This window comes from Fusarium redolens, assembly GCF_020744475.1.
Source record: "Fusarium redolens strain MPI-CAGE-AT-0023 chromosome Unknown BKA55scaffold_10, whole genome shotgun sequence".
NCBI classification, from domain to species: domain Eukaryota; kingdom Fungi; phylum Ascomycota; class Sordariomycetes; order Hypocreales; family Nectriaceae; genus Fusarium; species Fusarium redolens.
In genome coordinates this window covers 433,452-452,623 of record NW_025763673.1, presented here as the reverse complement: position 1 = coordinate 452,623, position 19,172 = coordinate 433,452, and the positions used below count along the sequence as shown (strand labels likewise).

General features: G+C 50.0%; 5 protein-coding genes across 5 annotated transcripts; 3 read left to right on the top strand and 2 right to left on the bottom strand.

The window, feature by feature from the left end:
- Positions 1-2,532: 2,532 nt before the first annotated feature.
- On the top strand, positions 2,533-4,514 carry BKA55DRAFT_540666 (Cation/H+ exchanger; the record flags this gene model as incomplete). The annotated part of the gene is made up of 5 exons (XM_046190292.1): positions 2,533-2,581; positions 2,653-2,721; positions 2,797-2,903; positions 2,969-3,570; positions 3,665-4,514. 5 exons carry the CDS (start codon positions 2,533-2,535, stop codon positions 4,512-4,514), a joined length of 1,677 nt encoding a protein of 558 aa, XP_046047934.1.
- A 3,141-nt stretch (positions 4,515-7,655) lies between these two features.
- BKA55DRAFT_540665 (glycoside hydrolase) lies at positions 7,656-10,084 on the top strand (the record flags this gene model as incomplete). Its single annotated transcript, XM_046190291.1, has 5 exons — positions 7,656-8,027; positions 8,778-9,235; positions 9,319-9,371; positions 9,442-9,837; positions 9,957-10,084. The coding sequence occupies 5 exons, from the start codon at positions 7,656-7,658 to the stop codon at positions 10,082-10,084; spliced, it is 1,407 nt and encodes a 468-aa protein (XP_046047933.1).
- Positions 10,085-11,919: 1,835 nt separating this feature from the next.
- BKA55DRAFT_515376 (uncharacterized protein) lies at positions 11,920-15,350 on the top strand (the record flags this gene model as incomplete). Its single annotated transcript, XM_046188012.1, has 4 exons — positions 11,920-12,168; positions 12,280-13,162; positions 13,221-14,662; positions 14,715-15,350. The coding sequence occupies 4 exons, from the start codon at positions 11,920-11,922 to the stop codon at positions 15,348-15,350; spliced, it is 3,210 nt and encodes a 1,069-aa protein (XP_046047932.1).
- A 513-nt stretch (positions 15,351-15,863) lies between these two features.
- Positions 15,864-16,277, bottom strand: BKA55DRAFT_513957 (uncharacterized protein; the record flags this gene model as incomplete). The annotated part of the gene is made up of 1 exon (XM_046187943.1): positions 15,864-16,277. One exon carries the CDS (start codon positions 16,275-16,277, stop codon positions 15,864-15,866), a length of 414 nt encoding a protein of 137 aa, XP_046047931.1.
- A 1,089-nt stretch (positions 16,278-17,366) lies between these two features.
- On the bottom strand, positions 17,367-18,131 carry BKA55DRAFT_484646 (uncharacterized protein; the record flags this gene model as incomplete). Its single annotated transcript, XM_046186211.1, has 1 exon — positions 17,367-18,131. A coding segment is annotated over one exon (765 nt), but the record flags the coding sequence as incomplete, so codon positions are not given.
- Positions 18,132-19,172: the final 1,041 nt, after the last annotated feature.

Below are 19,172 nucleotides of genomic sequence, written 5' to 3'. Positions count from 1 at the left end.
CTCTCAAAATCACTGAGACCTTGGAACCGGATTCATCCGGTGATTCGTCGGTTCCCGATCTTTCCCGATCTTTAAAGAAGTGCATCCAAAAAAAGGCCAGCTCCTTCTTCCTTAGCTCCCCGAGCGAAGATGGAAGGATCAGAGAGCTCTCAGTTGGCTATATTGTTGTCTCCAATCTCCCCTTTGCTACCTTCGAGAGCACTTACCTACAGTAGCTATTCCGTCAACCGGACTCTGAATATTATGCTCAAGTTCCCTGGGTCGAACTGCAGCTAAGAAAGATCTAGAAGACATACTCTCTTTGAAGAATGCGACCGCCAGGCAGGAAGTCGACGAAGCTGTTACCCAAATACATATCAGCTTCGATCTCTGGACCTCTCCGAATAGACTAGCTTTCATTTCGATCTTTAGTCACTTCATTGGTTGGAGCAACTTGGGGTCTCGATCTGTGTCAATGCGGCCAGCAACGATGTTTGCTTGCAAAGCCTCTGCACGACTCTTGATGCCTCGATGGCTCGAGCGGATGCGGAGGCACGAAGGATTCGATGTTTCGGGCATATTTTAAACCTTGTTACCCAAGCTTTCCTCTATGGCGACGATGCAGCTTCTTTCGAACTTCAATCTCAGGCTTATGGCATGCTGGAAAGGGTTGAAGAAGACCTCGAATGCTGGCAAGCCATGGGCCCAGTTGGGAAGCTTCATAATATCGTCAGATTCATCGGAGCCTCTCCGCAACGCACCGAAGCATTCAAAGCACATGCCAGGGAGCAGGAGGAGGCGAACATTTATAAGGTTGCGGAAGAATCAACAGCCGAGCTTGAAGTTATACAGAACAGCGTTACGAGATGGAGTTCGACCTACATAATGATCGGAGGCGCTTTGATCAAGCAATCAGAGCTCAACCGCTTCATTCGAAAGTTAGGGTTAGAAGGGGACGTTTCAAGAAGGATCCCGGCGGCTGACATCCTGACCTCTATGACTGGAAGGTTCTTAGGGAAGTTAGGCAGATATTGGAGCCGATTTACAATATGACAATTAGAATACAGGGGTGGGGTACAAGAGGGGGTCACGGCCGGCTCAGGGAAGTCACGACCGTGATGGAGTATATTCTGGAACATCTCGAAGCCTGGAAAGTTCTTTACGAAGATGAAACAGCTCATCTAGCTATGGAAAAAAGACATACGACCCAGGGAAAGGAGCCCGAGCTCACTGCGGGTGTGAAATCAACAGCTGCGCGGCCACCAGCAGTCGGGCAAGCCCGAGAGCGACCCTCACACCAGCCACAACTACCATCGCGACTTCAGGGGTATGAGGTCATGCCGTTACGCCCATTTCATGTTTCAGTCCACTCTGTACGCATAGCTCAAAACAATGGCCGCCGGAGAAGTCAATTTTATGCTTAAAAGACAATACTATATATAGATTCCAGACCAAGCACGTAAAATACCTACCCGGCTTCGTCCAGCCATACTCAGACCAGTAGCGTCGTCGCGACGAGACACGGACGAAAGCCGTGTCGCGCTAAATCCACAGTTGCGTTATTTTCCTTAGGCCCATACAATACGTACCCTGAGTGTTTGGGAACTCTATACTCACCTGCAAGGAAGCCAATTTTCTACCCAGAACTTTCAACTTCTGAGCTATATATATAAAATCATACTTATATTAATGTAGATATTATTTTCTAGAGGTTTTTCTCTCTTTATTAGAGTATCTTTTGAGTTTTTTTTGTTTGGAAAGTTATAATAGATTGAAATTCTGTGGCTCCCAATCCTACAGGGGGTTGTATTGTGATAAGTTAAGAGGTTGCCGTGGTCGCCAGACTCACGGACCATATTCGGGACTTGTTTTTATGCTTATTTTAACCATATAAAAACAACCTACACTAAACGGTCTCCTCGTTATTTCAGATACCCCGGAGACAATTAATATGACGCGAGCGCATTCATGACTCGAAAGCTTTGATCTTTAATTGTGATCGCCAAGATACATACCTCCCTCCCTGCGTCAAGACAGCCCCTGATGCCAAGACATGTAGTATGGGAGACGGCGTCTCTGCCAAGAGTTTCACGCACATTCCCTTCTTCCTTGATAGCCAAGAGATTCAAGAATCCGAAATGGTAGTGAAACGAATTATTATGTCTGAATCGACAATAGAATCACAGAGCGTGTCAGCGATGTGAATCTTTTTTTAGCTGCTCTCTGTTTATTCCGGTTTATCTCTCTTCGGCTTGAATACAAAATATGAGAACTCCAGTTTCATGCCGTTTCACGCTATTTCTGGTAGTCTTGCCTCCATTTGTTATCGGGCGCTAGGTAGAAGATCTCTGATTTCGGTGTTATTAAAAATATACGATCAGCCCTCTTGGCGAATTAGAAATCTCATTTCCATTTCTTTCGTAGGCTGGACCTGTGTTGTATTTCTTTATTGTCCCTTTTTTTCCTTAGTCGTTTTCCTTTTCCCTTTCTTTCCTTTCTTTCTCTTTTGAACCCTTCCCTGGCATAATCTTTGTTACATCGAGGACTGCCACGATGCCTGTTCTAAATCTCAGCGAGCTCAATATTGTGCTCAGCGTCTTGGGTGTGTATCTTGACACCCATTCATCATGCGATTTTTATCGCCAAGACTTCAGCTGACGTGTTTTTAACCAGGCGCTTTCACGATACTGTATGGTATCATCTCTGTCAAAATCAAGCAGGCTTGGTATCTTGGTGAAGCCCGTCAGTACCCCACATCCCCATTCCAATCCTTTTGTCCTCTGCCTTCACATCACCACAGTATCTAACACCTCCTAGTCCCCGCCGTCTTCATTGGCGTCATCCTCGGACCTTTAGCAGCCAAATTTATCGAGAGCGAGAAATGGGGCTCTGTCGAACCAGGCCAGACTAACGCCATCACTCTGGTTTGTCCCCAACCATCCCAAGCTGCTTATTGACAAGAAGCTACGAGCAAATACTGATGCCAAAGAACCAGGGCGTCGCTCGGGTTATGATTGGCGTTCAGCTCGTCATCGCAGGTTACCAACTCCCAGCCAAATATGGTCTCACACGGTGGAAAGAAATGGCACTTTGCCTTCTCCCCATCATGACCGTCATGTGGCTCTGTACAACAGCCTGTATCATGCTCACGATTCCCAAATTAACACTCCTGGCCGCTCTCGTCATCGGCTCCTGCGTCACCTGCACCGATCCCATCCTATCACAGGCCATCGCCAAAGGCCCTTTCGCCGATAAATATGTCGCTCGTCCACTACGTGAGATCATCTCTGCCGAAGCGGGTGCCAATGACGGTTTCGGATTCCCGTTTTTGATGCTTGCTACATACTTGATTCAGCATGCGGAGATCCCTGGTGCTGCTGCCAAGGCTGGAGCCGCAGGTGAAGCCGGTCATTCCATTGCTCATGCTTTGATGGCTCGTGCTGGTGAGGTTGGACGTCTGGGTGGTGGAGTTGGAGTGGCTCTCACAGAATGGTTCGTTGAGACGTGGCTGTATACCATTGTCTTGTCCATTGCCTATGGTGCCGTTGTTGGGTATGGATCTTGCAAGGCTGTTCGCCTTGCTCTGAGATGGTAAGTGATCTCTACAACACCGCAACATCATATCAGCACCTGCAGTATTCATTGTCTGCCATTTTTCACCTTGATCTAATCCAATCTTATATAGGAAGTGGATCGATAACGAGTCTTACGTCCTCTTTCCCACAGCCCTGGGCCTGTTCATCGTCGGAACCTGCGGAGCTCTCGGCACTGACGACCTTTTGGCCTGTTTCGTCGCTGGCTGCGCCTTGAACTGGGACGGCCACTACCTCCGCGAGACTGAACTCCGTCACGACGAAGTTAATTCATGTGTTGACGTCCTTCTCAATTTCGGCGGATTCATGTACATCGGTGCTATTCTGCCTTGGTCAGACTTCAACGACCCTACTGGCACTGGCATCACATGGGGTCGTCTTCTAGGTCTTGGACTCCTCGTTCTCATCTTCCGCCGATTACCCGCCATTTTTGCCTTTTATAAGCTGATGCCTGGTGTTTGCATAAATTGGAAAGAGGCACTCTTCATGGGTTATTTCGGACCCATCGGCGCTGGCGCCGTTTTCTATGTTGAGCACGCCAGACATTTGTTTCCGCATGATGGTGAGGGTGATGAGGAGGAGACCAACCTCGTGCGAGCTATGGGGCCAACAGTTTACTGGCTCGTGCTGTTCTCTATCATTGTCCACGGTCTATCGATCCCTGCGCTCAACGTCTTTTATCACTACACCGGCAAGGCGCCTATCAAGGAGGATGCTGTTGAGCTGAGGCGCATTTCCATGCAGGTTGCCACCCCTGCCAATGCGGTGGCTGGCGATAAGGATACTTTTATTGCGTACAATCGCTTTAGTCGCCATGTCGATGCCAATGCTGTCGGCTTGCCGGTTAGCAGGTCTGCTAATGAGGATCATGAGTTTTCTGATGACGAGGATCTTGACAAGGAGCGCCAATCTCCGAAGAAGGGTGGTTTGACATTTGTCTAAGAATGGGGACTGGTATGTAGGTTAGTCAGTATGGGTCTTTGCCCTAACCTGTCCTCTCGTTTTAGTTCCACAAGGACACATGGCCTGTTGCGTTATATATCATGTCACTCGTTTACACAGCTTGCCCTTTTGTGACTTTCTCGTGATGGAAACTGCTAGTTCAAAAAAGAAAAAAAGAAAACCGATAACAGCAAGCTTCAAGAACAAGATTGACTTCAAAAGAGGTATTCCCCGATATTTATTTACGTATAGAGATAAGAGAGTCCTATCACAGCCTCTTGGGACTCACGAGCTACCAGTAGAGAACACCAGAGTAACGCGCAATCTTAATATTTCTCGAGGTAGATAAGCATGCCGAAGCTTGCTTTACATGCCTCAGTTCTAAGACAATTGTAATGATGGAACTTGGTATGCAATTATGTCTAAAAGTTTGACAAGGCCGCATTAAACGAAGCACATGAGACGCCTCGAAACTAAAGCCTCGACTTCGAATAACGTTTACTCTGCTTCGCTTTCTGCAATGCGTCCTAGTGACCATAGCTCAGAAGTTCATGGATATTTGCTCCTTCATATGTCGTCAAATCACATTGAACCTCAACTGGCCAAGATACAAAAGTGGTGCATGTTTCAATCAGCTTTCATCACATAGACATTCTTTTTTAGCAAGTGCTTGATACTGAGAGGGACTGAAAGACTTATATGTATAGCTTGGTCTCTCTCATGTATCAAGTCTGGTACACTACATAAGCCAGTTCTCAAAGGCTGCCATTTCCAGCCAGTAACGAGCCGGCTGGTTGTTTGATGTCTTTGCGCTAAAACTCCTAAAGAGCTAACGAGTGCGCTGGTTGCGCCACAATCTGGGCAAACCTGGGGTCGAGCCGGCTCTTCCCTGTGGGTAAGAGTGCGATCGTGCCTATAAATAAGATAATTTTTATAGATTTTAGAAAAAAAGTTTTAACGTGGTTGATAAGTGAGTGGGTCAGACAAGTGAGTGAGTCAAAAATCCCTCATCCTACAACATTACCATCTAATCAAATACTTCTCAACCACCAAGCATGCCTCAATCATCAAATGAAGCTAGAATCCTTCTTGCACTTCAAGCCCTTCAAAATAACCCAAAACTAAGTCTCCGACGTGCCTCAACTATATATCAGGTTTCTTTTGAGACCTTACGCCGCCGCCATAATGGCATTCAATCACGACGCGATTGTATCCCAAAGTCACGGAAACTATCTGATCTAGAGGAACAGATAATAGTCCAATTCATTCTTGACCTAGATTCGCGAGGATTTCCCTCGCGATTTCGTTTTGTAGAAGAAATGGCTAATTCTCTGCTTGCTGACCGCGATGCGTCACCTGTCGGCAAGCGCTGGGCTCATAACTTCGTCAAGCGACAACCAGAGCTAAAGACGCGGTTATTTCGGAAATATGACTACCAGAGAGCTAAATGCGAAGATCCATCGATTATTCGTGGCTGGTTTAGGCTCGTACAGAACACAATCGCAAAGTATGGTATCCGATCAGATGATATCTGGAACTTTGATGAGACTGGCTTTATGATGGGCATCATTATGGCCGGAATGGTCGTCACCGGTTCAGAAAGGCAAGGAAGACCAAAATCAGTGCAGCCTGGAAACCGGGAATGGATTACTGTAATCCAGGCGATTAATGCAGAAGGTCAATCGATCGCGCCGTTTATCATTGGTGCAGGCCAATATCACCTTGCGAATTGGTACCGAGAATGCGACCTCCCGGGCGATTGGGTTATCGCAACGAGCCAAAATGGATGGACAAATAACCAGCTAGGCCTTGAGTGGCTAAAGCACTTTGATCGGTCTACAACTAAGCGATCGGTTGGTTCCTATCGTCTTCTGATCCTTGATGGCCACGAAAGCCACCACTCCGCCGATTTCGAGAGATATTGCAAGGAGAACAAGATTATCACGCTCTGCATGCCTGCTCATGCATCTCACCTACTCCAGCCTCTTGATATTGGGTGCTTTGGGCCGCTGAAAAAGGCATATGGTCGAGAAATAGAGCATCTGATCAGATGCTCTATAACCCATATTTCTAAGACCGAGTTCTTTTCCGCCTTTTATGCCGCATTTAAAGCCACTTTCACTAAAAGCAACATCCGGGGAGGTTTTAGAGGAGCTGGACTTGCTCCTTTTGACCCAGAAAATGTAATCTCAAAACTTGATGTACAGCTACGGACTCCAACGCCTCCCGAGGAGGCTGCTGAACCATCGACCTCTTGGACTTCAAAGACCCCAAAGACGGCAATTGAGGCCCAATCTCAGTCTGAATACCTTGAAAGGCGAATCAGAAGGCATAAGAGCAGCTCCCCAGAGTCAATAATTGAAGCTTTAAAGTCAAATACTAAAGCAACAAAGGCAGTTATGCATGAGGTTGTCTTATTGAGGAGTGAGCTCCGAAATCTTCGAGATGCAAATGAGATACTAAGCCGGCGCCGAACGACAAAAAGGACTAGATTACAGCAAGGAGGGGCGATGACTGTACAGGAAGCATCGCAAGTAATTGATCAGATGGATGTTGATACACAGCTAGTGAGGGAATCATCGAGAAGTGGTAATCAAGCAAGGTCGATGCGACCGGGTATTCGGCGTTGTGGGGTATGCGGCAAAGCCGGCCATAATGCAAGGACCTGTCAGGTAGTTATTGAGACCCCTGGGGAAGAGTATAGTCAGTGATTTTAATTGATCAGATAGTTTATGTTGTTTTTAAATGGATTGAAAGTATAAAGGTTGAGATTTTTGACTCGCTCACTTGTCTGACCCACTCACTTATCAACCACGTTAGTAAGTAGTTAATAAACCACTTATTCATACTGTTTTTTAAGGGGTTTTTCTAACTTTTTAAGTAAGGTAATTTTTATATAAATTCTAGAAACATCCTAATTTATAACGTTTTTGATTATCTATTTATAAATATTTTCTTTATATTTCTATGACTTAAATAGCCCATTTTAGAAAATTTAAGGTTTGGCTTTTTAGGTGTACAGTATATGTGGGACACATACTTATATGGGACACAAGCTTATCATGTACGTTACGGTATTTTGCACTATTTACTTCACTGCTCTCAAATCCCTAATAATGATGCTAGCTACCCATGATCGTCATGTCAGTCATCATTGATTCAATCCATCCTGCTGTACACAGGCGCTCTGATAGGCCATTTGGGGCAACACTAAACGCCAGTCCTCCAACAATCTCGTGCCATAAGCAGGAAATATCCATTGAGGTCCATCTTCGAGACATCCTCCGGGCATATCATGAATTGAGAACGTCTTATGTCTCAGCAGGAAGCATATGGAGAGATCTTATCGTCGTTTTCCTTCGACCGCTCCTTATAGCATATTATTCCGGTGATGATGTTGGTAATGGAGGCGCTTACGTCTGGAATACAGCGTTGTATGAAGGCATAAAAGGGAAGTACCACGGCTTAACCTTTCATCGTGACGGCCCTGAAGGCTTGACTTTCGTCCCGAAGGTACAGGAGCCCCCGGAACTATCTTGGCCTCAGGGCAAAATTACATGGCCACACATTAGCCAACAGCGTTCTTGGCATATTATTACTGGTCTTTGTTTGTACGTCATTTATCCTACGTCGTGGCGACCGTTGCGCACAAGACCGTGGTCTTCTGTCTGGCTGCCAAGCTAAAGTCCATACCAATCCTGTAGATAAATCACATGGGCTGAGAAGATCACATGGGAAAATCCGCAAGCTATGATCATGCTGTTCGCTAAGGCGCTTGGCAAGGTTCTCAAAATTCTCACTGGACAATTCCTGCTTGATGATATCCTCACCAATAGTTCCATCCTTCAACTTAGTGGTAAGCCAATTGAAACATATTCGCAAAACAGATTGAGTTGCACCGGCATCCTTATAATGAGCTCTAATTTGCCCCGATTTTCGGATCATCTTTTCATAGCTCTTCCTTATAATAGTTAGCGTGAAAGGAATTCGATATTTGAGTGTACCTTAGAACTCTGGCTCCTGTGCCATATATTAGACGCCTCGGCAAGCAACAGAATCTAACATCCTTCCCTTTCCACGACATTCTCTCTTAAGACAATTTTCCTAGATCACGATTCGTTTTAATCCATCATCATGAGCGTTGCGTGTCTTCTCGCTACGTTTATCAATTCCCTATATGTGACGGGCTCGATAGCTACGAGCATCAGTCCTCGGGCGTCGAATAAAAGCGGCCTGCATACTTGGTGGCACGATAACCACTAGGTGAATGATTATGGCCCCGTCCCGGCTAATGAAGTCCGCCAGTCGCGCAAGTACTCAGTGTCCGTCCGTCTTGCCGGCAAGGGACAGTTCCAGGATTCATTTGTCTACGAATCTATTCCGCGGAATGGAAATGGAAAGATGTATGACCCGGCAAACCCTAGCCGGGAGTACGCCCTTCAAGACGGTGACGGTATCACCGTTGGGCCAGACGCCAAAATCAACATGGCGTGGACCCAGTTCGAATACTCCCAGGACGTCGAAGTCCGGGTCAAGTCGACCGATAATTCGAAGCTTGGTCCGGCATCAAACGTTGTGATCCGCCCTTCCCAAATCAAGTACACCATTAACCCCCCGGATGCAAACACAGTTGCCATACGCGTCCCGTATGAGGCCAGCGGCCGAAGATTTTCAGTTGAATTTCAGAACGACCTTTACATCTATCGTACAAATGGGCAATCGTACGTAAACTCGGGAGGACTTGTCGTTAGCGAAGAGACGCGAAACGCTCTCCTCATCTTCGCTAGCCCTTTCATTCCTGAAGGACTGGTTCCATCAAAGACTTCTTCGGACACTCAAGTCCTGAAGCCCGGGAAGGTAACCGAATCGACAATTGGATCCAAGCCTACCTTGTACTTCGAAGCTGGTATCTATTGAATGGAAAAAGATGGCCACTTCGGCAGAAGCCATATCATGTTAGATCCCGATACTAATTACGTCTATTTTGAGCCCGGAACATATATCAAGGGTGCATTTGAATACACAACCTCGAAGGACGACTTTTATACCATCGGATATGGTGTAGTCTCTGGTGAAAACTATGCATACATGGCAAATACGGCCAAGGACTACGTTGCAGAGAAAGATAATCGAACTAGTCTTCGGATCTTTACAAAAAGGAATGGAAAGGAAATTTCTAATCAAGCCAAGTCACTCTCCGGGGGGGCTATCCGTTCATCTTTCAAGACATCTACATCAACCGAGATGAGGAATATTTTATTCAGCGCCAGACGAATTAGGGGAGAGCTAATGGCTCTGAAACGGGCAAGGAACTACAGTCTTCGTAGGTAGGGCCTAAAAAAGGAAACAGTACAAAAAGAGAGAGGCTAGAAAAAGATTCACGTCCATGACACGCTCGGTGATTCCGCTGGCGATTCAGGCGATGACAACACGTCTCGTCAGCACTCCTCTTGAGTCTCTCGGTCCTCGATAAGGGGGATGCAGAGCAGAGTCGGTGGCTGGGCGAGGTGGGTGAAACTCTTGGCAAGGGCGCCATCACTGGTGGCGGTTGTCTTGGCGTCGGGGGTTGACAAGGAGTTATCTTGGCGATCACAATTGGAGGTGGAGACTCTCGAGTCAGGGAGACGCTATTTGGAATTCTGCTGGAGGGCTATGGAAATGGAAATCGGTCGCGTGACTATCCGGCGGGAGCCTCGTCTAGAGTACACAATTGGCCGCTTTCGGGAGTTTAAAATAAGCATAAAAAGGCGTGCCGGGCATGGTGCTTTCACAGTCTCTCAATCTCGCAACCATATCGCTTACTAGCCATGGGTATCAGAAAGAACGGCGTAATGAACCATGGACGGGATGGGCGTTAAGGAGCCGCCGATCCGCCCCAAGACGCGCGACTAGATCAAAGGTTATCTATTGGCCCCTACGAACAATAAAGCGGCTACGAGTCTGGCCCGCTGAGACACACATTGCCAATCTTGGGCCGTCTGTTTTAGCGCGTGTTGCCGCGGCTACGCATACCCCGAGACAGATTCCGTCCGTGTCTCGAGTTAGAGGGTCGAGGCTGCATTCAGAAGCTTGAATGGACAGAGAAACGCAGATCTTTGTCTGCTTGTCCAGGGTCAGGTTGTGTGGAGGCCGGGACTTTGAGGACCAACCGGATCACTCCAAGTCTCAGATCCGGAATCTATAATATTTTTAAGCATAAAAATTACCACAAGATTAAAAAAAACCTTGACTTCTCCGGCAGCCATTGTTTTTACTGTCTCCGCGCTACTTCCCTGGAGAGGGAATATCCCCGGGCCCGCCCAGATATGAAACATAATACGTCAGCAGAATATCACGGCGCTCTGACGTCGGGGCTGCAACTCATGTCAAACAGTAGTTGCGTGAAAGCGATAGACCCCGAGAGATCTGCACTTGTTCTTCCATCGATGGGGCACCGCACAAGGAACCCCAAAAAATCCTAAATATAGATGTGAGTAAAAGGCGTTCCTCGATCCGGGGGCAAGGCGGGGAGGTTCTTTCGTTTCATTGCTTCATCTCGCCTTCAAACAGCGTGTCCCTCCGGGTTGGGACTCTTCCGCTCGCTACAGATCAAGCCCATCAGTATTGACCCGAGGTCGAGGGCGTCGACGAGATGGACTTGCAAACACCAGCTGTGTCAATGTGCGGGGGACGCCTTATCAGGTAATGTTCCATGACCGTTTCTCGGGCAATGCCATGAAGGTTTCTCAAGATAATGTTCCATAAAGTGACCTATCAGGTGTGCTTTTACGGAAATAGAATATGAAAACTTGGGAGCATATCGGAACTCTCAGTAAACGCCACGCCAGCCTCCGCACATACCGGACTGGTTTCTTTCCTCCTCTCTTCTCTTTCCTAGGACACCTGCTATAACGGTAATCAAAGTCCTCGCCAGGGCCTACCAGGCCCAAGGCCACGGTGCGGGACAGCTAGTCGACACGCGAGCATCTTATGTCCAGCCAATTCTCCATCCTGATTCCCTGGACGCTACTTTTTCATGTGCTCTCCCTCTTGGCGGAGTGGGGCGAGTGGGGTTGGATCGGGAGGCAAAGGGCACGCACTTTAGGATAGGTTGAAAGGGAGAGTTACGGGTACCGGGCTAACTCCGCTGTGTGTCCTTGTACTGGGTCCATGATAAAAGGGATATGATCTTCTGTCGTCCTTCCGGCTTTTGTTTCTCTCTTCTCTTACTCTTCAAATTCCTCCACCAGTCAAAAACCCGCGGCGCAGTGACTTTCTAGCCTACTCCTTCTGTCCACGTATTTCCTCTCGGCTATCTTGCCACCCGCCCAAGCAAGAACAGCACAGAACTAGAGCCCTCAAAAGACAACCTCTTGTCCCACCTAATCGTCCTCCTACCGCGCCGGATGAAATACTCCCAATCGCCATGAGCCAGCAGTTGATCGAGGAGACGCCTCATGTCTCCGGGCAATCTAACACGCCCATGACGGCGCCCGCCCACGCCCTCACCTTCAAACAAGTCGCCGAGCAGCTTCAGTGTCATACCGTCGACGGCTTGAGGACGGCCGAAGCCGAGAGGCGCCTTAAGGAGTGCGGCCGCAACGAGTTCGGCGAGCAGCAGGGTGTCCAGCCCATCAAGATCCTCATCGGCCAGATTGCCAACGCCTTGACTCTAGTGAGATGTCCACCATTCCATGGCCCTTCCAAGGAATCTCACAGCGACTTTGCCGATGTTGTCCTTGGTTGTGATCCTCGGAGGGAGATTTACTGATTCGCTGATTTGTAGGTGCTTATCCTCGCCATGGCGGCTTCCTTTGGAATCCAGTCTTGGATTGAAGGCGGCGTCGTTGCTGCAGTCATCATGCTCAACATTGTCGTGGGCTTCTTCCAGGAGTTCCAAGCTGCCAAGACCATGGACTCCCTCCGCTCGCTAAGCTCCCCCACAGCTCATGCCGTGCGCGACGGGAATAATCAGGTTATCGTGACTGCTGAGATTGTCCCTGGTGACTTGGTCGAGCTCAAGACGGGCGATACCATCCCTGCCGATATCCGCCTTATTGAAGCTGTCAACTTCGAGACCAACGAAGCTCTCCTCACTGGAGAGTCTCTCCCTGTCCGAAAGGAGACGGCGTCCACCTTCCCTCATGATACCGGCCCTGGTGACCGCCTCAATGTCGCCTATAGCTCGTCGACTGTCACCAAGGGTCGTGCTCGTGGTATCGTCTTCGCTACTGGTATCTACACCGAAATCGGCCAGATCGCTGTTGCTCTCCGTGGCAAAACCTCTCGTCGTCGTGAGCCCAAGCGCCGCGAAGATGGAACTGCCTCGACTGGTCGCTGGATGCAGGCTTGGACCTTGTCCTTTTCTGATGCTGTTGGCCGTTTCCTCGGCGTCAACGTTGGAACCCCCCTCCAGCGCAAACTGTCCAAGCTGGCCCTTCTTCTTTTGGGAACTGCTATTGCCTGTGCCATTATTGTCCTCGGTTCCAACGAGTTCAACACTAAGCGGGAGGTCATCATCTACGCTGTAGCCACTGGCTTGTCCATGATCCCGGCTTCTCTGATTGTCGTTCTTACTATTACCATGGCCGCTGGCACGAAACGCATGGTCCAGAGGAACGTCATTGTCCGCAACCTTAAGAGTCTCGAGGCCCTTGGTGGAGTCACTAGTATGTCCCGTCGAGGTCCTCCATCCCGAGTCGAACCTGTTACTAACACCCGTGTTAGACATCTGCTCTGACAAGACCGGTACCCTTACCCAGGGCACCATGGTCGTCAAGAAGGCATGGATTCCTGGCCGTGGCACCTATTCAGTCAGCGCTACTAGCGAGCCCTTCAATCCGACCCAGGGACAACTCGGCCTCCAGGATGCTCAGCCCAAGGACATCAACTTCCAGCTTAGTGACGCCGAAGGCACCTCCATCAACCCCGAGGAGGTCGTCGCCAGGGATCCCACACTCCAGGAATACTTGAACGTTGCTTCTCTGGCTAACCTCGCCACTGTCCATCAGGTTGAGGCCGAATGGCATGGCCGTGGTGACCCCACTGAGATTGCCATCCAGGTCTTTGCCTCGCGATTTAACTGGAACCGTCTCCGCCTCACTACCGGAGAGAAGCCTCAATGGCACGAGGTTGCCGAGTTCCCGTTCGACTCTGACGTGAAGAAGATGTCTGTCATTTTCGAACATGACCAGTCGCAGAAGCAATGGGTCTTCACCAAGGGCGCTGTTGAGCGAATCATTTCCTCTTGCCCCCGCTATGCTGTCGGTGATGAGATCAAGCACCTCACTCCGGATGTTGAGCAAGATATCCTCAGAAACATGGAGGCTCTTGCCCGACTTGGACTCCGAGTTCTCGCCCTCGCCAGCCGAACTGATATTCGCCACGTTGTTGATAACGAAGCTGAACTGGACCGAGGCCTTTTCGAGACTGACCTTGTCTTCCGTGGTCTTATCGGTCTGTACGATCCCCCTCGCCCCGAGTCTGCGCCTTCTGTCCGCCAGTGCCATGAAGCCGGCGTCAGCGTTCACATGCTCACTGGTGACCACCCTGAGACTGCCCGTGCTATCGCTCTTGAGGTGGGCATCCTGCCTACCAAGATGTCCCAGATCCCTGCCGATATTGCCAAGACGATTGTAATGGCTGCCTCGGACTTTGACAAGCTCTCAGATGATGAAATCGATCAACTCCCTCTGCTACCCCTCGTCGTGGCCCGATGTGCTCCCCAGACCAAGGTTCGCATGATCAACGCCCTCCATCGCCGCAGGTGCTTCGTTGCCATGACTGGTGACGGCGTCAACGACTCCCCAAGCTTGAAGCAGTCTGATGTTGGTATTGCCATGGGTCTCGCCGGTTCCGATGTCGCTAAGGAGGCTTCTGACATTGTCTTGACGGATGATAACTTTGCATCTATCCTCAACGCCGTTGAGGAGGGCCGACGTATGTTTGACAACATCCAGAAGTTCATCCTCCACGTCTTGGCCGAGAACATTGCTCAGGCTTGCACCTTGCTCATTGGTCTTGCCTTTAAGGATAAGAATGGATTATCAATATTCCCTCTTGCTCCCGTCGAGATTCTCTGGATAATCATGATCACCTCGGGCATGCCTGACATGGGACTGGGCTTTGAGATTGCCGCACCCGATATTATGCAGCGACCTCCCCAAAACGTAAGGTTACCCTTTCTCATGCTGCTGAATCCTTGACATAACCGATCTATAGTTGAAACAAGGTGTCCTCACTCCTGAGCTGCTTATCGATATGGTTGTTTATGGCCTCTGGATGTCTGCTCTTTGTCTGGCTTCGTTCGTCCTTGTTCTTTACGGATTTGGCAACGGTAAAGCCGATATTGGTGAGAACTGCAACAACGAGTACAGCGAGGATTGCAAGGTCATCTTCCGTGCTCGCGCGACGACGTTTGCTTGCCTGACCTGGTTTGCGCTCTTCCTGGCTTGGGAAATGGTCAATACGCGTCGCTCCCTATTCCGAATGCAGCCCAAGAGCAATAAGTACTTCACTCAGTGGATGCACGACGTCTGGGGCAACCAGTTCCTCTTCTGGGCCATCGTGGCTGGCTTCATCACTATGTTCCCTTTGATCTACATCCCTACCCTGAACACTGTCGTCTTCAAGCACGCTCCCATCTCTTGGGAGTGGGGTATTGTCTTTGTTGAGGCTTTCATATTCTTCCTGGGCATCGAGACCTGGAAGTGGATGAAGCGCTTCTACTTCCGTCGCCAGGCTCGCAAGGCGAGTGGTGGCGTGGTCGACCTTGAGACACGCGTCTTTGGACATTACTACGAAATGTCCAGCGGCAGCCAGGACGAGGAGGTCGGCCAGGAAAAGGGAGCCTCTTGAGGAAGTGGCCTGGGAAAAGAAAAAGTCTCTGACAAAGGTGCTTTTCCCGTGGCTGCGGAACTGGAGGAGAGTCTGCAAGACGGAACCCCACGGTGAAACAGCTTAGGTAGAGAAAGTATCTTGATGCTGAGAGGAGAGGGTAGAAAACCGATGGATGAAGTCCCCGATATAGACCGAGGGATGGAGATACCAGAATGTACCGGGATGATGGGAAAGGGTCAACAAAGAATTGTAGGCTAGAAGGAGGCGCTAGATAGGTTGAAACACGTTAAGCTGAATAGAATGTGACTTGGGCCCAGAAAAAATTGAGGAGAGAAACTGCTTGCTTGTGCATGGATCCCTTGTTGTAAAATACTACGTCACCCCTTGCACTTTAGAGCGGTGGTGCAAGTGGTACAATCAGCCGAAGGCTGAGAGTCCGCGGGCCAAGCAAGTATCTACAACCATCACATTATTTACGCACTGGAGCAATTTTGTAACATTTCTTCTTGTCGCGAGCAGAATCACTTAGAATTATGCAGAACCGTGGTCTGTCTTGTAGGGATTCCGCGTAAGAACCTGTCGTCTCCGAAGCTGCTGATCCCTCATCTTCATGTTCATGCCACCTGGGGGAGACGCGTAAATCAGGTGATTGCGGTCAAATGGGGCATCCAACATCAAGCCCTCGAGCGTGTTCACACGAGAGACAGCCACGTAGCTTAACCCAGTCTGGAAATCCCGGCAGGAGAGATCGGTAACGATCATATCTTCTGTGATGCTTTGTGACTTGTGAACGGTAATAGCGTAGCATACGATCAGGGGGGACTGGGTGCGAGTGCAGAGAGTGGCTCCGATGAGGAAGTCCCTCTCTACGGGGAGAATCGGGACAATCTTCTTGCCATCAGGGGTGGTCAGGAACACCGGTCCGTTGTACTTGTCAAACTCCATCATGATATCACAGGGAGAGTCTTGGATGGGCTCAGCCCCGGGTGCCCAGCCGATGTCATAAACTGTACCACGAGCGCCATTGCAGAGGTCAACGGGTTGCCAAAGGTTAGACGTCAGCATCAGACGGGCGCCAATGCATATAGGGATCTGCTTCGCAAGGTTGCCCGCCTTGTCGTCGGGGGCAGCAGCCGCGCCAGAGCCGACGTCCTTAGCCGTAACCTGGATGACCGGCCGGCTGAGGCGGTCTAGGTGATAGTGGTTATATTCGTTCACCCTATCTTTGGTGGCGTATACTCGCAAAGCGTTGACGAATCTCGCGACCTCCCGATCGCCTAACTTTGCCTGTACGCGGCTGGAAAGGAGCTTCCAGGACTCCTTAGATAGTTGGAGCAGCCGCAATTCCCCAAGAGCTGTGCGAAAGGCCTCCTGATCGTCGCCGCGCTGTCGCTGAGCAACCTTCAAGAATACTGTTTTATCGAAGCGCCTATACGCGTTCCTGCCCTTGATCTCTACCCCCTGCACCTCTTTATCATAGTAAAGTGGCTTCTGTAGCGCAGGGGGTAGTTGAAAGAAATCGCCGACCAGCAGGATGTTCAAGCGGCCAAAGAACTTTTCATTCCTACTCCGGAACGCCTCGCGGAGACGGTCATCGATCCACGATAGCTGACGCAGTCCTAGCATGCCCTTCTCATCGATGATGAGGTACTTGATATCCTCCAGCTTCTTCTGGAGCTGGGCCTTATCAATCGGCGACAGGGGCCGGAAGTCCTTATTGATTGGGAGGTGCAACAGGGAGTGCAAGGTAGTGCCCGATATCTGGTTTCCCGCGACGCCCGTGGGCACGGCACGCCAAACAGGTGTCCCCCTCCCGCCCGTCGCGGCTTGGAGGTGTGCAGAGAGTAGGTTGATGAGGTATGACTTGCCAGTGCCGCCTCCACCATCCACATGGAGTAACAACTGGGAAGGATTCTGCGTCAAGAAGTGGACCATCACCGTGTCGTACACCAGGCGCTGCTCTGGATTTAGGGAATCGCGAGCTTCCAAGGGTTGATCATCGACATCAAGGTCCAGGAGGTTTTCAGCTTTGCGTTGTTTCCAGTAGTCACCGTTGAGAATGCCATCGTCGGTATACCGTCCAACGTGAGGCGTCCAATCATAATTGATGTCGATATCTCGGCGGCCGAGGATATCGATATCTTCTTTCTCCAGCGGCCGGTCAGGCAGCATGCGGGCGAGTTCATGCCAGTCCTCCTCTGTGACGGGCTCCTCATGGGCCTCAGGCTCAAATTCATCGTCCTCTGCCCTCAATCCTTTTGCATCTGGATCCCCATAATGATCGTCCGCATGGGTATGGTGGAGCTGCCTGCAGAACTTGTACGCAGCCGCGAAGGAGTCGAACCGCTGCCCGTCCATTACGAGCAACTCTCGTGGAGAGCGATGTGGATGAACCATCATCAACTTAACACGGCAGAAGTCGTTAAACTTCATGAGGCGAGAGGAGAAGGACAATAGGGGCTGAAGATGTGCCGTATGCGGCAAAACCTGATCTGCAAGCTTGCAGTAAGGCTCCGTCTTCTTCTCAGATTTGCTGCAGTACTTCGCAGCGTACGTGATTACCGCCTGTAAGCTGGTGCAAGGAGATATGTCGATATTGGCTAGCCACCCTAGGAGAATAGCCGGATTGAAGTGGTTCATGAGGCTGTCGTTCCGGGCCGCCTCGAAGACGTAGTACGACCTTCCTTCCTTCCTGATGACTGCGGCTAGCTCTCGTAAGGCACGAGGGAAGTCAAAACGACACTCCCTCTCTGGATTGGCAACGTTGGCCGCCTCGATATCTGCAGCAGCGCCTTCCATATCCCTCGCTAGCACCGGTTCTCTTCCTCACCCGCAAGCAGTACGTGGTATTGCACTTGTGGCACTGGCAACGGTTCGCGATTTGTGAGAGCCGCAAGAATGTCATCTCTATGCTCAGGGGATCCACGCTCAGGGGATTACCTTCGCCCTGCGGCATTGCCATACTCGGCTCGGGGTTAATCGCCGTGACGTGGAACCCCCACGTTCGTGCAAATACATCACGAGCGGCTTCGTCGTCCATGTCGGTTCCGGGACAATTATCCATCCAGTACAGGCCGTGGTTGTGTGAACTACCACGGCCTTGCCATTCGTACCGATCCCAGTAATCCGTAATGTTGAACTTCTTGCTTAGCACGATATCCCGAAAGAGGCAGTATCGGCGGTAGAAGTGGAAGGCAGCAATGTGAGGGTTCTGCCGCAATAGTCGGCGCGATAGAGCCATCCTCTCCGGCTCGGAGGCGGCTAGCCAGTCTTCATACCGGGGCATGTGCTGGTAGAGACTCCGCCAGTGTAAATCTGCTGGGCTAAACGTGATGAATGCGCCAAGACACCCAAGGTTATAGGCATAAGCTTCGAGGTCCTGCCTCTTTTTGTTCCAGAAGGGACGCGTACCGCGAATGGAGACTGCATATCTCGTGATCGAGTTGATCAGCGCCTGTGCCTTGGGTTCCTCACTGTGTTCGAGCGCCTGAATGAGTTGCTCTCGCGTGAGCGGCTGATGCATCCCATCATGTTGCTTCACGAAGAATTTGGACCGTGTACGTGCTTGTGACCGCATTAGAGTATTGAATGCGACGAAGCGGAAGGTTGGGTGGCGTGCAAAACGCCCGTCATGCCAGCGCATCGCGTGCTCGACGTAATCCTGGTAATCAATGGAGCGCAATCGAGGCTTAATAAAGTCGGCTCTTCCGTCAGGAAAGAGGCAGGGAAACGCCAAGGAGAGTAGGGCATGGGAGCGATTGAACTCATCAATAGGGGTGTGTCGTATATTCCGACTTGTCAGATGAGCTACCCCACTCTTTTACGCGAGGAGTCTTCAAG